Source organism: Ochotona curzoniae, unplaced genomic scaffold, assembly GCF_017591425.1.
Source record: "Ochotona curzoniae isolate NIBS_2020 unplaced genomic scaffold, NIBS_Ocur_1.0 scaffold_4683, whole genome shotgun sequence".
In the NCBI taxonomy this organism is placed as follows: Eukaryota; Metazoa; Chordata; class Mammalia; order Lagomorpha; family Ochotonidae; genus Ochotona; species Ochotona curzoniae.
The window spans coordinates 702,413-718,996 of record NW_024467121.1 but is presented as its reverse complement, the minus strand read 5'-3'; the positions used below and the strand labels follow the sequence as shown (position 1 = coordinate 718,996).

At 39.8% G+C, this 16,584-nt stretch overlaps 1 protein-coding gene across 5 annotated transcripts in view; it reads left to right on the top strand.

Moving 5' to 3' along the window:
• The window catches only part of LIN9 (lin-9 DREAM MuvB core complex component), a 50,441-nt gene that overhangs the window by 15,860 nt on the left and 17,997 nt on the right, over positions 1–16,584 (top strand). For 4 of the 5 annotated variants that reach the window (XM_040968062.1, XM_040968064.1, XM_040968066.1 and 1 more), the window contains 6 exons: positions 6,840–6,973; positions 8,188–8,313; positions 9,982–10,139; positions 11,602–11,735; positions 15,930–16,049; positions 16,291–16,392. In XM_040968062.1, coding sequence (XP_040823996.1) covers positions 6,840–6,973; positions 8,188–8,313; positions 9,982–10,139; positions 11,602–11,735; positions 15,930–16,049; positions 16,291–16,392 — 774 coding nt within the window. The remainder of the gene's footprint in view (positions 1–6,839; positions 6,974–8,187; positions 8,314–9,981; positions 10,140–11,601; positions 11,736–15,929; positions 16,050–16,290; positions 16,393–16,584) is intronic. The other variant, XM_040968067.1, reaches the window with a different exon arrangement.

Sequence of the window (16,584 nt, the reverse complement as noted above, 5' to 3'; positions counted from 1 at the left end):
AGTCAATATGTTGTATGACTCAAATTTATAAATTCCTCCTTTTGAAGACATTTAAATAGTGTCAAACTTTTTATTCTTGCAAACAATTCATTGTGTAGCACGTTTGTATAAATTTGTAACTGTTTCTCTAGGGCAGATGCCTAAAATGTGAAATTGCTCGAATATAGGACAGGCACATTTAAAGTTTTTAAAGTAGTATAAAATTACTCTGCAAAGTAATTGCACTTGCTTATTCTTTTTACAACATATAACAAACATTCCCATTTTCCTATATGTTTGCCAACTCTGTATAACCGAATCCAGATGTTTTCTAATCTGGTATATTTGGAAGTCACCTTTTACTTGTTTTAGTTGATATTGCGTTTGTGAGGGTTAGACTCTTCACATGTTTAAAAATTTTGTTTGTAGTTTTTTTTTTTTTCCTGTTGCAGTGTTGGTTATTTTCTTCTTTATAATTTTTTTTATATACTAAAAATATTACCCCTTTGGTTTTTATTTTCATTGTAAATTTTTTCCCATATTTTACAGTTTGTCTTCTGACTTTATTTTTATCTTTCTTTCAACAGAATATATTTAAACATTTTTAATATCAAATATAGCTTAGTTCCCTTTTTATAATGGCTTCTTCACCTTGCTTAGTCTCAATTTCCTAGTTCTAAAATTCTCATTTTTTTTATTTCCTGATTTTTAAATTTTGAAGTTAAGAAGAATCTGTAATTTATTTTGGGATAAGGAATGTGGGAAGCCTGTAGCCTAATCTTTTTTCCGCAGAGGTCTATTTAGTTGTCTTGGTAGCATTTACTGTGTAAATCATCTTCTATACATATGCTCAAAATACTGTTTTCATCACAGGCTAAATTGCTCTGTGTATTTGGAGTATCTTAGGCTTTCTGTATCCAAGCTGTCTGTGTAGGTGCTTATAATGTTTTAACATGAACTTACATTGTTTCAGTGCCTTGAGAGACATTATTTTTTCTTTAAAGTTTTTCTAAGTATTCTTGAACATTGTTTTTCCATATAAGCTTTAGAATTAACATAAGATAAAGTCCTGTTGGCAATTTTATTGGGATTGCATATTTTAAGTTCAGCTCTGGGAAACAGGATGCATGTAATTTTAAGACCACCTGCACAAGAATTAGTTGTTATACTTGTTTAGGTCCTTAAAAATCCCTCAGTAGATTTAAAAAAAAAATTGTTTAAGCAAAATATTTCTTCTGTTTAATTGTGTGACCAATTCTCATTTATAAGTAGAAAAGACAGTGATTTTTTTTTTTGTAAATACCAATTTTTGTGTATCAACTTTGTATTCACCCAGTTTATTACAGTTTCTTCCTGTTTTTAATGGTTGATTTTATTATTTCCTAGGGACAGTCATAGCATCTTTAAATAGTAGTTTTCTAATCTTTCCAATTTTTATTCCTTTTACTTAAGTGACCAGTTTTATCAAGATAGTGGTTTTATTTTTTTAAAGATTTATTTATTATTAATGTTTATTTATATTGCGAAGTCAGATATACAGAGAGAAGGAGAGACAAAGAGGAAGATCTGTATGCTGATTCACTCCCTAAATGACCTCAATGGCCGGTGCTGTGCCGATCCAAAGCAAGGAACCAGGAGCCTCCTCCAAGTCTCCCACGCAGGTCCAGGGTCCCAAGGCTTTGTGCCATCCTCGACTGCTTTGCTAGGCCACAAGCAAGGAGCTGGGTGGGAAGTGGAGCTGCTGGATTAGAACCAGTGCCCATATGGGATCCTGGCACATTCAAGGCGAGGACTCTAGCTGCTAGGCCACAGTGTCAGGCCCTATTTATTTATTTTTAAGGATTTATTTATTTTTATTGGAAAGTCAGATATACAGAGAGTAGGAGATACGGAAAGAAGAATCCTCCCAGTGGCCGCAACACCTGGAGCTGAACCAATCCAAAGACAGGAGCCAGGATCCTCCTCCAGGTCTCCCACATGGATTCAGGGTCCCAGGGCTTTGGGCCATCCCTGACCACTTTCCCAGGCCACAAAGAGGGAACAGGATGGGAAGCATGGCTGCCAGGATTAGAACTGTTGCCATGTGGGATCCTGGTGCATTCAAGGTGAGAACTTTAGCTGCTAGACTACTGCACTGGGCTCAAGATAGTGTTTAAAAAGATGGTTATAGTGCTTTTTTTCCCCCCCCAGTTTTCCTAGTTTAAATGTTTTTGATGTTTTTAACATTGAGTCTGATACTGGTTTTTGGATGGAAGTGGGAACTCATGTTTCTTTGTATATTTTCTGTTACTGTAACTGAATACCCACAATTGGTTGATTTATAAAGACAGGAGGTTTATTTTGACTCATGGTCCTAATGGTCTACTGTTGACATTTGCTCAGCTTTTGATGAGGATATTCCTGCAAGATCATAGTATGAGGCTGTAGTGCCATGATCTGCTATGATTACCAAGTTAAGTCCTTACTTCTGCACTTCTGGTTCAGCTCCCTTTAACATGCCTAGGAAGGCAGCTGAGGGTGACCCTAGTGTTTGGATCACAGCTGCTCCTGTTGACCATCCAAAATGCAATTTCAAGCTCTGGTTTTGGCCTTGTCCGGCATAGGCCTTTGTAGCCATTTAGAGAGTGAAATAGCAGATAGAAGATTCATATTCTCTCTTTTCCCCTTTCTCCTCCACAGTCCCTTCTCTTTTCTCTGTGACTCTGAATACATTTTTTAAAAAAAGATTATGGAATGGAAAAGGGTATGTCACATGGTGAGACAAAGCAAGAGTGTGAGAGAGCTTACGTTTTTTAAAAAATTTATTTATTTTTATTTGAAACAAAGATTTACAGAGAGGAGAGACAAAGATCTTCCATCTGCTGGTTCATTCCACAAGTGGCCACAATAGCCAGAGTTAGGTTGATCTAAAACCAAACATTTCCCATTTGGGGTGCAGGGTCCCAAGGACTTTAGCCATATTCTGCTTTCCCAGGCCATAAGCAGGGAGCTGGATGAGAAGTGGAGCAGCTAGGACACAAACTGGCACCCATATGGGATCTTTGCACTTGAAAGTGGAGGATTAGCCTGTTTAGGCATAGCACTGGCCCTGGCCCCAAGAGCTGACTTCTCTCTTTATTTATTTATTTATTTTTAATTAACTTATTTTTGGGGGGAAGGCTGATTGACAGGGAGGAGGAGACACAGAAAGATTTTCCATCTGCTTGCCTACTCCCCAAGCAGCCCAGCGGCCCGAGCTCAGCCGATTCAGAGCCAGGAGCTTCTCCCACCTGGGTGCAGGGTCCCAAGGCCTTGGGCCATCCCCAAGTGCCTTCCCAGGCATAGGCAGGGAGCTGGATGGGAAGCAGCGCCCATTCAGGATATTGTCAAGAGCAAGGCAGTGATCTCAACCACTATGCTAATGTGCTGGGACCAAGAGCTTCACTTCTTTTTTTTTTTTTTTTAAGATTTATTTATTTATTTTTTTATTGCAAAGTCAGATATACAGAGAGGAAGATCTTCCGTCCAATTATTCACTCCCCAAAAGAGCGCAACGGCCGATACTGTGCCGATCCAAAGCCGGGAACCAGGAACCTCTTCCAGGTCTCCCACATGGGTGCAGAGTCCCAAAGCATTGGGCCGTCCTCAACTGCTTTCCCAGGCCACAAGCAGGGAGCTGGATGGGAAGTGGAGCTGCCGGGATTAGAACTGGCACTCATATGGGATTCTGGAACGTTCAAGGTGAGGACTTTGGCTATTAGGCCACCACTCCGGGCCCACTCCCATAACTCTTGTTCTGACCTTTTCATACCGTCTTTCAATTCTTGAATAGTTGTTTTGGCCGGATCCAGCTCTGCTTCCTGCTTTTTGTTTGTTTCCCCCTAGTGTCAGAAAATGTCTTCCGGGCCCAGCACAGTGGCCTAGCGGCTGGGGTCCTAACCTTGAACTTGTCGGGATCCCATATGAACACTAATTATAATCCCGGCAGCTCCGCTTGCTATCCAGCACCCTGCTTATAGTCTGGGAAAGCAGTCAAGGATGGCCCAAAGTCTTATGCCCCTGACCCACGTGGGAGACCTGGAGGAATTTCCTGGCTCCTGGCTTTGCATTGTGGTTACTTGGGGAGTGTATCATCGGACTTTGGATCTTCCTCACTGTCTCTCCTCCTCTCTGTATAGCTGACTTTGCAGTAAAAATAAATAAATAAATAAAAAGACAAAGAGAAAGAAAATAGCTTCCAGTTCTGAGATTCTTTCTTCTACTTCCTTCATTCTATTTTGGAGACTCTCCACTCTACTTTTAATTTGCTCTACTATATTCTTCATTTCTGGTATATCAGCTTTCATTTGATTCATTTTTAGTGTGACATATTCCTTAATTCCTTGAACTCCTGTGTTAATGCTTCTTGTTGGTAAGAAGCTTTAAAACAAGTGTTTTGAATTCTGTATCCCCCATTGTGTCGATGTCTTCCTCAGTCAATTCTGAGATTGGCAAAGGGATTTGTTCCTTTGCATGGGAATCTTCTGTAATATTCATTTTGCCTCTGTCTCTTCTTTTGCTCTTGGTCATTTTACTTCGGCTTATTAGTTTCTTCTCGGAGCAGGTTTCTAAGTTGTGTCACCCACAGGTCTACAGTTCAATTTTACTTATTGCAGTTGGCACACAGCTGTTTTTTTTTTTTTAAGATTTATTTTATTTTTATTGGAAGGGCGGATATACATAGAGGAGAAAAGACAGAGAGGAATATCTTCTGTTTGAGGATTCACTCCCCAAGTGACCACACAGCCGATGCTGTGCCCATCCAAAGCCAGGAGCCCGGAGCTTCCTCCAAGTCTTCCACATGGGTGCAGGGTCCCAATGCTCTAGGCCATCCTTGACTGCTTTCCCAGGCCACAAGCAGGGAGCTGGATGGGAAGTGGAGCTGCCGGGATTAGAACTGGCACCCATATGGGATTCCAGCGTGTTCAAGGTGAGGACTTTAGCCACTAGGCCATGCCGCCAGACCTGGCACACAGCTCTTTGTTTGCAGTCGCTTGTGCCACTCCCTCCAACAAGTTTCAGGTCTGAGTTCTTATGTTAGATTTGCATCATGGTCTCAGTGGCTCCAGCTCCTGGCTCACCACTCTCCACCTCCTGTGATCCTATGCTGAGGCTGCACTGTTGTCTGTACAACCTTTCTCCCACTTCCAGTTTGAGTGGGTCCCAGGATTGGAGAGACACCAGGTGTCCTAAATAAGTAGGTTGTTGTTGTGCTGATCTTGTTGGAACCTGTTAGCCATGAGGTCTGAGGACCACACGGACCTATTTTGACCCATATGTTACCATAGTCAGAATTATTTTCCCTGTGGGACCAGTGCAATGCACTGTGTTCTGTGAGTTCTCACCGAGCTCAGCACATGTGCAGCTCACTGTTGTCCCTGCAGTCTTAAATTCTTTGCTACACTGTAAGAAATGGCACTTCATGTGCCACTAGTAGAGTTCTTGATCTGCTGGCTATCAGATCTGAGGGCTACCCACATGTGTCTTGGGTTGGACCTGTAAGATGTAAGTTGCAGTTCACAGAGTCAGAAATGAGATCACTCCCAGCTCTGTGCATGCACAGTCCTGCCCCATAGCCCTTGCCTTCTTAAACAAAATGGCCCTTAAATTGGCTCTAGGAGAAGGACTGGGCTGTGAAATCCACCCTGTTCCTGCACCACCCATCTGGGACCTGCTGCTCTTTCTCTACTTCTGGTCAAATCAAACAGACCAGCAGGATGGGCAGTTCTTTGTTGGGTTCACCTCTAGGGCTCCTGGTAAATGTCCTTTTCCACCTTGTTGCTGGTGGAGTTCTAGCTGTCAGTGGAGTTCAGATCACCATTTGCTGAATGCTACTGAGGTATCAGTCAGTGCAACACCACACCATTGTTTTCATTGCTTTCCTGTGTCTGTCAGTCCAGGTACCCCTCTGGCTGTTGTTCTATCCTCTTCTATTTCCTGGAATGTGCCCTCCCTGCTTCACACTGGCTAATATTTCTCTGTTTAAATGTGTCTTTACCCTATTCAGCCACCTTGATTCCAAGGATTTTTAATATCCATACCCACGAACATTTTCTGAGTTTTCTGATACTTTTGGCTGATTGTGTTATCTGTGTTACATATTTATTGAATTCTCTGGTTTGGTATAAAATGCACAGATGAAAACTTCTAGGCCTTGTGACTGCTTGAATCTTTACATGTGTTTGTCTCCTCACAGCAGTCTAGGAATATTTCATATGTTTTTGTCCTCACTCTTTTTAGGGAAAAAGTTAGATATTTCTGTGAAAAATTAAAGGACAATGTACTTCCATATTATAATATTTCTTCTTTTCTTCCAGCAATTTTTAATGCAGTGAAACATAGTAAAGGCAAATAATTCACCTTTCTTATCAGAATGTCTTATGAAACTAAGGGCTTTGCTTTTGTTAGAAATAATTTAGGGGTGAATATTTGAGCTAGCAGTTAAGGTGCCATTGTCCCACACTGCAGTGCCTGGGTTTGATTGCTGTCTGACTTGCAATTCCAGCTTCCTATTATTTCACACCCTGGAACACAGTAGTGATGGCTCAAGGGGCTGGATCCCTGTCACCTGTGAGGGTGACCTGAATTGAGTTCTTGGCTTCTGGCCCCAGCCTTTATGGACATAGGGGAATGAACCAGCAGATTGGAATTTTTTCTCTCTTTTTCTCACTCTCTTAGCCTCCTCCAGTAAGTAAGAAGGAATGTTAGGCAATGTAAAAAAATCCCATGTTGAATCTTTGTAATTATATGTAATTTATCACTTTGCATATATATATACTCAGTATTAAAAATTTTCATTTTTACTTATTGGAACTGTAATTAATCTTTGTTTTATTGTATAGAAATTTACAGCAACAATGTCAACACCAGATAAGAAAGCATCACAGAAGATTGGTTTTCGTTTACGTAACCTGCTCAAGCTTCCAAAAGCTCATAAATGGTGCATATATGAATGGTTCTATTCAAATATAGATAAGTATGTATCATGGTTGGTATCACGAATATTGCTTAGACTAGATATTTAAGTTTTTAAATGTTATAAGCTACAACATTTTCAATAGGTCTAATTTGATCCTTTTTCTTGAGTCTGTCTGTCCTTCATTCCAGTTCATTTTTTCTATTTCTCATAGTTTTTGTCCTCACTCTTTTTAGAGAAAAGGTTAGATATTCCTGTGAAAAATTAAAGGACAGCTTACTTCCATATTATAATTTACTAAGACTGTACAGATATACTAAGCAAAGCAACTTTAATTGCAAAGAATATGATTTATTTTATGAAGCTTGAAATGTTAAGTGCTAGTGTAATAGAGAAATTATGAATTACAAAGATAACTCAAGAATTTTAGGAAGGTGGTCTTAATATTTTAGGGATGGTATTGAGCACGTTATTTATTCATAAATAACAAAATAAAATATTTGGCTGAAATCCAATTATTCAACCATAGGATTTATTGAAGAAATATTTTGATTTTTAATCCATGGTCATTTGCCTATCAACGGACCTTCCTTTGCTGGCTGTTTATCTGTACTTACTTCACTGCTTTACTTTCCACACAGATTGCCTCCTCTAAAGCTTGTGACTCATGAATATTCATATTTGAACCCTAGGTATTTATATCATTGTCATGAGTGGATCCTGGTTTCCAAACTCCTGAATAGATGGAGCTGTTTTGTTCTGTCCCACAGGCCTTCCATTAGTTTAAACATGTCCTTGTTTGATCTGGGATTCATAAAACTAATGTAACCCTCTAGAGCTCTCCAGTGTTCTAAACTTGGCTAGGTCCTAAACAGAGCTCCTTGGTGATGGTATTACCTTTGGGACAAAGATATTTTGTTGTTAATGTTATGTATCTACCAGATGTAATGCCAAAGCCAGGATAGCTTCCCAAAGGATATTCTTAAATTGCAGATTGAACAAAAATCAGTGTCTCCTAGAATCTCTAGCACATACAGGATTTCCTGAGTAACTTTTACACATCAATTGTTTTACATGCCAAGGATTAGTTCAGTTGTAACATTTTGAATTTGTGCTTTTGTGTGTGCTGTGTGTGTGTGGGGGGGGTGGAGATAAAAATTGACATTTTATTGTTAGTATGATAGGGAAAATTAGAGTGTATATTTTGAATTACATGTCTTTTAAGAACATACACATTGTATATTAACCATTAAAATACCATTTCTATTTTACAGACCGCTTTTTGAAGGTGATAATGACTTCTGTGTGTGTCTAAAGGAATCTTTTCCTAATTTGAAAACAAGAAAGTTAACAAGAGTAGAATGGGGAAAAATAAGAAGACTTATGGGAAAACCACGGAGGTAAAAATCATATTTTTGTTTGATATTGATTATAGCTGATAGTATCATAGCTACATTTATTTTCTTTATTTTCAAAATGACTAGAGTGCCAAGCACAACTTTTTAGAATACTTGATTATATGTTTAGTGTATCCTGTTAGTTATTTATTATAAGTGTTTTGTATTTTTCTTAGGTATCATATAATTAAATGTGCAGTTTGATTTTTTTTTTCAGATTACCTGTTTTATAAAGGTTTATTTATTTTTATTTGAAAGGCAGTTTTACAAAGAGAGAGAAATCTTCCATCCACTACTTCATTTCCCAAATGACCACAGGTTGAAGCTGAGCCAGTCCAAAGTCGGAATTTCTTTTGAGTCTCTCACATGGGTGAAGGGACCCAAGAACTTGAGCAATCCTATTTTTTTTAATAATTTTTTTTTTAGATTTATTTATTGGAAAGTCAGATATACAGAGAGGGGGAGAGACAGAGAAGAAGATCTTCCGTCCGATGATTCATTCCCCAAGTGAGCACAATGGCTGATGCTGTGCCAATCCAAAGCCAGGTTCCAGGAACTTCTTCCAGGCATCCCACACGGGTTGCAGGGTCCCAAGGCTTTAGGCCGTCCTCAACTGCTTTCCCAGGCCACAAGCAGGGAGCTGGATGGGAAGTAGAGCTGCCGGGATCAGAACCAGCACCCATATGGGATCCTGGGGCGTTCAAGGCGATGACTTTAGCTGCTGGGCTACGCCGCTGGGCCTGAGCAATCCTATTTTTTCTTTTTTTTATTGGAAAGGCAGATATACAGAGAGGAGAGACAGAGAGGAAGATCTTCCGTCTGATGATTCACTCCCCAAGTGAGCGCAACGGCCGATGCTATACCTATCCAAAGCCAGGAGCCTCTTATGGGATCCCGGGCGTGCAAGGCGAGGACTTGCAAGGCTATTAACCACTTTTGCCACCGCACTGGGCCCGAGCAATCCTATTTTGATTTCCCAGGCCATAAGCAGGGAGCTGGATGGAAAAATGGAGCAGCTAATATATAAACCAGCACCCGTAAGGGATGCCAGTGTTTATTCCTGGGGAATAGTCTGTTGAGCCACAGTGACAGCCCCCTTTTGTGTATATAATTTTTACTCGTTATTTAGTTTTTGAGACAGTTTACATGACTGGAGTTCACAGTATTCCTTTGAAGGTGATAGTCGAAATGGCATGAAGGTCATGTATAAATATTTCTGTTCATTGTAGAATTTGAAAATGGGAGCAAGATGGGCCCTTGAGAGCATTTTTAAGAAATTTGATTGAAATGTACACAGTGAAAAGTTTCATTCTTAATTCCTGTATTAGTGTGTTCACTGGGTTACAGAGAAAGTATTGTGTTCTTCTGATTAGAATATTGAACTTTGTCCTTAAGCTCTACACACAATTTTGTCTAAGATAGTGATCAAATTCTGTGGTTTTGTAGAAATGAATAAACTGGACCTGTTTATGTAGCTGTATCTAGTGAGGGCCTATTCCCCCCCTCCTTTGAAGAAATTAAAGGTAATATGCTTGGAAACTAGAGAATTTCTAGGAACCGTAATTAAATACAGTACTTAAAAAGAATGAAAATGAAAAAGAACAGCGAAATGGACAAATTTAAAATTTTTGTATAGGACAGTTAATGGTTTTATGACTTTTGTAATTTTAGGTGTTCTTCTGCATTTTTCGAGGAAGAAAGGTCAGCTTTAAAGCAAAAACGGGAGAAAATAAGGCTATTACAACAAAGAAATGTTGCAGATGTTTCACAATTCAAAGATCTCCCAGATGAAATTCCTTTGCCTCTGGTTATTGGAACCAAAGTTACAGGTAGGTGAAGAAAAGTTTATTATTTTGACTTGTAACTTTCAGCTAACATAATGAAACTAACTTTAGAAAGCAAAAGTATTCTTTTTCTTCCTTTTAATATTTATTTACTTTTTATTGGAAAGTCTGATTTATAGAGAGGAGAAACAGAAAGAGAGATCCTCCATCTGCTGTTTCATTCCCCAAGTAGCCACAAATCTCGGAGCTGAGCCAATCTGAAGCCAGGAACCAGGAGCCCTCCTCAAGGTCTCCCTTGTGGGTGCAGGGTCCCAATGCTCTGGGCCATTCTCAACTGCTTTCCCAGGCCATAAGCATGGAGCTGAATGGGAAGTGGGACAGCTGGGATTAGAACCAGCTCCCATGTGGGATCCCAGCATGTTCAGGGTGAGGACTTTAGCAACTAGACCACGGTGCTGAGGACAAGTTTACTACTTTAACTAGCTATTAACTAACTGTCACAGATTTTTGCCCACTGACCCTCATCAAGTCTTCCTTATAACAACAACACTGCACGTTTTCATGACCAGTCCTTCTGTAATAAAACCCATTTTTGCTAACAAAGTTAATGGTAATGGTGGTAATATGAATAACCTCATGTAACAAGATTTTGTCTGTTCTAAGCTGAGACCTCAACTATTTTTCTCAGCAATAAGCATTTTACAATTATTTGTTACAGTGATTCATTTTCAGTGTTACAGAATGGCTGTTTTTGACCGTCTTTTTTGAGAGACCAGGAGAGCTCCCATTACCTGGTTCATTTCCCAGATCCCCTCAAATGGCCAGGGCTTAGTACTCAACGCATAACCAGGGCCAAAGTAGGAACTCAGTTTCTTTGAGTCATTCCTGCTGTCTCCATGCATCTGCATAGGCAGGAAGCAGTAAGAATCCAGACCTGATAATCAATCCTAGGAACTTTGATACAGGATATTGATGTCTTTTGTTTGTTTAATATTTATTTGAAAGGCAGAGTTAGAGAGGGAGACGGAGAGATCTTCCATCTGCTCTTTTATTCCCCAAATGGCTTTCCTTCTCTGTAAGATCTGACTTTCCAATAAAATAAATAATAAATCTTTATTTAAACAGACAGAAAAAAAGAAAAAATAGAAAAAAGAAAGATGTGGCCCCAACAGCTGGAGCTGAGCCAGTCTGAAGCCAGGAGCTTCTTCTGGATATCCCATTTGGGTGCAGGTTGCTAAGACTTTGAACCATCCTCTGCTGCTTTCCCAGGCTACAAGCAGGAAGCTGGATGGGAGGTGGAGCAGCTGGGACACAAACTGGAACCCATATGGGATCCTGGCACATAGAGGCAAGGATTTAGCCACTGAACCACCAGACCAGGCCCATCAAATAAATAAATCTTTCAAAAAATGTTTCTGTTATTTAAATAAAAGTAAGTTACTTAGGACGGTTTTCTATTTGACAACTCTTTGTATATCTCAAGGATCATGCCTGTTTCTTTTCTCAGCACGATTACGAGGTGTTCATGATGGTTTGTTCACTGGACAAATAGATGCTGTGGATTCTTGTAATGCTACATATAGAGTAACCTTTGATAGGGCAGGCCTTGGAACCCACACCATCCCTGACTATGAAGTTCTTGTAAGTACTGTGTTCTATTATATTTATATTTATGTTTTATAGCTATTAAATTGTTAGAGATTTCTTGTAAGTTGTGTTTGATGATAGGATCAGGACTTGAACTGACAGAGGGAAGAACTGTTTAGGGGTTCCCAGTTCTGTACTAAATCCCTGGAGCAGAACTGTACTGAAGTCTTCCATATGCCAGAGATGAGAATCCCTCTATTGTACCTTACTCTCTCTCAGTAGTATTTTAAAGTAGCAGAACTGATTCCTCCTGGCCAGTCTTCAATAAGAAGTTGCACACTGTTTTTATTTCAGTTGTTGGGTTAAAATATAGTCCTCCTAAAAGTGCTTTTAAAATTAGGATATCAGTAGGTGCTTTAACACAGAGTGCTGAGCCACTTCTTGAGACATCCTCAAGAAATGCTAGTTTGATTCTGTCTCTTCCGTTTCTAGTACAGCTTTCTGCTAGTGCATCTGTGGACACAGCACATGATGTTTCAAGTACTTGGCCCCATAACACCCATTGGGAGGCCTGGATGGAATCCTAGGCTCCTGGCCCAACCCTAGCTGTAAATAGACATTTGGGGAATAAAACAATAGATGGAGAATCTCTCACTTTCCATATTTGTATGTGCATGTGACTCTGCATTTCAAATAAACAGGCTTTAAAATTTTTCAAAAAATATCTTACACTTGTTCCTGTTTTCCTTTACACTTATACAACTTGAATGTTAACTACTTCACTTTTTGTATACTGAACCTGAGATATGAGTACATTAAGTAATTTATTCAGGGTTATAGAGCTGTTTTCTGTCAGGCTAACAGTGGAATTCAGATTATTTAAAAATTTCTGATATGTTCTATTTCATTCATTACTGGATCATCATTTTACATTCATTCTTTTTTTTTTTTTTAAAGATTTATTTTTATTATTTTTTTATTGGAAAGGCGGATATACAGAGAGAGGAGAGACAGAGAGGAAGATCTTCCGTCCGATGATTCACTCCCCAAGTGAGTGCAACGGGCCGATACTATGCCAATCCGAAGCCAGGAGACTCTTCCGGGTCTCCCGCGCGGGTGCAGGGTCTCAAAGCCTTGGGCCATCCTTGACTGCTCTCCCAGGCCACAGGCAGGGAGCTGTAAGGGAAGCAGGGCTGCCGGGATAGAACCGGCGCCCATATGGGATCCCGGGCGTGCAAGGTGAGGACCTTAACTACTTGCGCCACTGCGCCAGGCCCTACATTCATTCTTTATTTAGCCACAACATGGAAATTATTCACCTTTAATAAAATAATTTTTAAGGGCCCGGCGCAGTGGGGCCTTTAAATTTTTTATTTTTATTATTATTATTTTTATTATTTTTTCATTTATCTATCTGAAAAGCATAATTAGAGACAGAGAGGTCTTCCATGTGGTTCATACCCTACACGGCCATAGCAACCGGAACTAGCCAAACAGAACCAGGAGCTCCTTAGGATCTCCCATGTCAATATGGGGGCCCAAGTACTTGAGTCATCTTCTGCTTTCCCAGGCACATTAGAAGGAAGCTGGATGAGAGCCAGGAATTGAACAAGTGCTCATATGGGAGGGATATTGGCATTACACCACATTACCAGCTCCAAATAATTTTTTAATATCACTGAATGTTTTTTTTTCTTTCAATATTTATGGGCCTGGAGGCGTGGCCCTGTGGCTAAAGTCTTCACCCTGAACCTGCCAGAATCCCATATGGGTGCTGGTTCTAATCCTGGCAGCTCCACATCCCATCCAGCTCCCTGTTTGTGTCCTGGGAGGGCAGTCAAGGACAGCCCAAAGCTTTGGGACCCTGCACCCGTGTGGGAGACCCAGAAGAAGTTCCTGGCTCCTGGCTCCGGATCAGCACAACACTGGCCGTTGTGGTCACTTGGGGAGTGAATCATCGGATGGAAGATCTTCCTCTCTGTCTCTCCTCCTCTGTAAATATATGACTTTGTAATAAAAACAATTAAATATTTTTTAAAAAGATTTATTTGTTTTTATTGGAAAGACAGATCTACAGACAGAAGGAGAGTCAGAAAGATCTTCCATCTGCTGGTTCACTGCCCATGTGGCTGCACTAGCCAGAGCCAACATTATACAAAGCCTAGAGCCAAGAGCTTTCTCCAGGTCTCCCATGTGGTTGCAGGGTTCGTTTGGACCATGCTCAACTGCTTTCCCAGGCCACAAGCAGGGAGCTGGATGAGAAATGAAGCAGCCAGGACACTAACTGGTGCCCATATGGGATTCCTGTGCTTTAAAGTGAGGATTTAGCGACTGAACCATGTGACTCACCCCCAAATAATTTTTTTTACTTCATTTATTTTTATTTGATAGAAAAATTTAGAGAGAGAAGGAGAAACAGAGAGAAAGTTCTTCCATCGATTGGGTCACACACAGTAGTCACAGTGGCTTGAGGTGAGCTAAAGCCAGGAGTCAGAAGACATAAGCATGTTTAGGACCACTTACATGGGTGCAATGTCCCAAGGACTTGGGTAATCCTCTGCAACTTCACAGGTCATAAGCAGGGAGCTGGATGGGAAGTGGGACAGCTGGGATAGAAAATTATGCCCCCCCCAAAAAAAATAAGAAAAGAAAACGATGCCCATATGGGTTACCAGTGCCAAAGACAGAGGATTAGTGTTATATCACTGTTGCAGCGCCTAAATAATTTTTAAACTAATGTAAATATGCAATCTAATAAAGTTTTAAAATGAATAATTAGGGGTCACATTAAACCACTGTGTACAGTGATTTAAGCCCACAGCCTGTAACATTGGCATCTTTATAAGGGTGCCAGTTCATATCCTGGCTTCTCCACTTCTAGGGCGCAGTGCAATTGCTCAGTTAGCTAATCCTCCCTCCCAAGTACCAGGAATCCATATGGGTACCAGTGCATGTCCCAACTTCTCTGCTTTCCATCCAGCTCCTTACTTGTGGCCCTGGAAAGCAGTGGAGGATCGCCCAAAGCCTTGGGACACTACCACCCATGTGGGAGACCCAGAAGCTTCTGGCTCATGGCTTTGGATTGGCCTAGATCTGGCCATTGCAGCCAATTGGGAGGTCTTTCCACCTTTCTGTAAATCTGCCTTTCAAATAAGAAAAATGAATAATTGCTTTTAAAAAATGAATTAGTGTTTTCTAATAGTTTTCCTCAAAGCATTTTGAAAATTAAATTCTTCACTTTGGGCTCTTTTGTTATTTGTGACTTGATTGTGACCTTTTAATTAAAACAAAAATTCTGTCTCCTTTGTGCAAAAATAGAACAGAAGATAGTTTCTTTTCTGACAGGTGCTTTTTAAAAGCTGTCTTATCATTTCTCAGCCTTTTGGCAACAGGGAAGAAAGAGGATTTGGACTATGTCTAGAGCAGAATGACCCCTTGTAAATTTTTACTTGAAAGATGCAATCTTCAAATGTCCTCTTTTTGGAAATTGCTTTTCTGCTTTGTTGTTGTAATTTCTCAAATTTTGGTGGGGATAAAGTTAGAGTTAGCTTTAATTATGGCAGAATTTATTAGATGGCATAAATGCAAAAAACCAGAGGTTGTCATCATAGACTACTCTAGTATTATTCTTTGATTCTTGAAATTCTTTTGATCCTTTGTTATTTTTCTTCCCTAGATTCTTCTCTTTTGCATGCTCAGTCTTTTAGAAGGAAAGTAGTATTTGCATATTCCGCTTTAAGCTGTAGCCCTTGGTCTTTGTACAATTATACTGCATCGTAGAGATACTAAACCACAAAATAAACTTTAATACAATCATCAGTTACAGTATATGTCTATATATCTCTAGCTGAAATACAGTATTTTTAAAAATTTTTCTATTTTTATTGGAAAAACAGATTTACAAAGAAAAGGAAAGACAGAAAAAGATCTCCCACTCACTGGTTCATGCCCCAGCTGGCCACAACAGCTGGTGCTAATCCTGTCCAGAGCCAGGAGCCTTCTCCAAGTCTCCCATGTGTGCAGGGTTCCAAAGCATTGGATTGTCCTTCTCTGCTTTCCTAGGCCATGAGCAAGGATCTGGATGGAAGTGGAGTAACTGGGACATGAACTGGTGCCCATTTGGAATTCTGGTGCTTGAAGGTGGAGAATTAGCTAATTGCACAATCACAGTAGCCTATGAAATACAGTGTTTCTAAAGCTTGAACAATTGGTAAATTTCTTTTTGTGTGGATTTCTGTTTTCTCAAAGAGTAATGAACCTCATGAGACAATGCCAATTGCTGCCTTTGGACAAAAACAGCGGCCTTCTCGGTTCCTTATGACTCCACCACGGTTGCATTATACTCCACCCCTCCAGTCACCAATTACAGTAAGTAATTTTTTTTTAAATGCGATCAATAATTTAATTTTTATGAACATGGACAGTGTTGTTGTAAAGTACACATCTATTATGACTCAAAGAGGGCTCTATATATCTTAAGTTGTCAAGTGTTTTTCTTCTTACTGAATCTGAACATAATTATAATAGGATTTTTGTTTTACCTAAAAATAGGATTCTTTCTTTTGAACAATCTGTCACTAAATGATTCCTTTCCCTTTTATCTCCATAGGATAGTGATCCTTTATTAGGCCAATCACCTTGGAGAAGTAAAATATCTGGTTCTGACACTGAAACATTAGGTGGTTTTCCAGTAGAATTCCTTATCCAAGTGGTAAGAATTGCTCTGAATATCTTGCTGTTTGTTTAGAAACTAGACTATGGTTTGTCTTAGTACAAATAAAATTTTTCATGTGATAAATTTTCTTTAGATTTTATTTTATGTGAAAGGCAGACATGGAGAGAAATAGATGTTTCATCCCCTGATTCACTTCCTCAGTGGCTGCAATGGCTAGGGGCTGGGCCA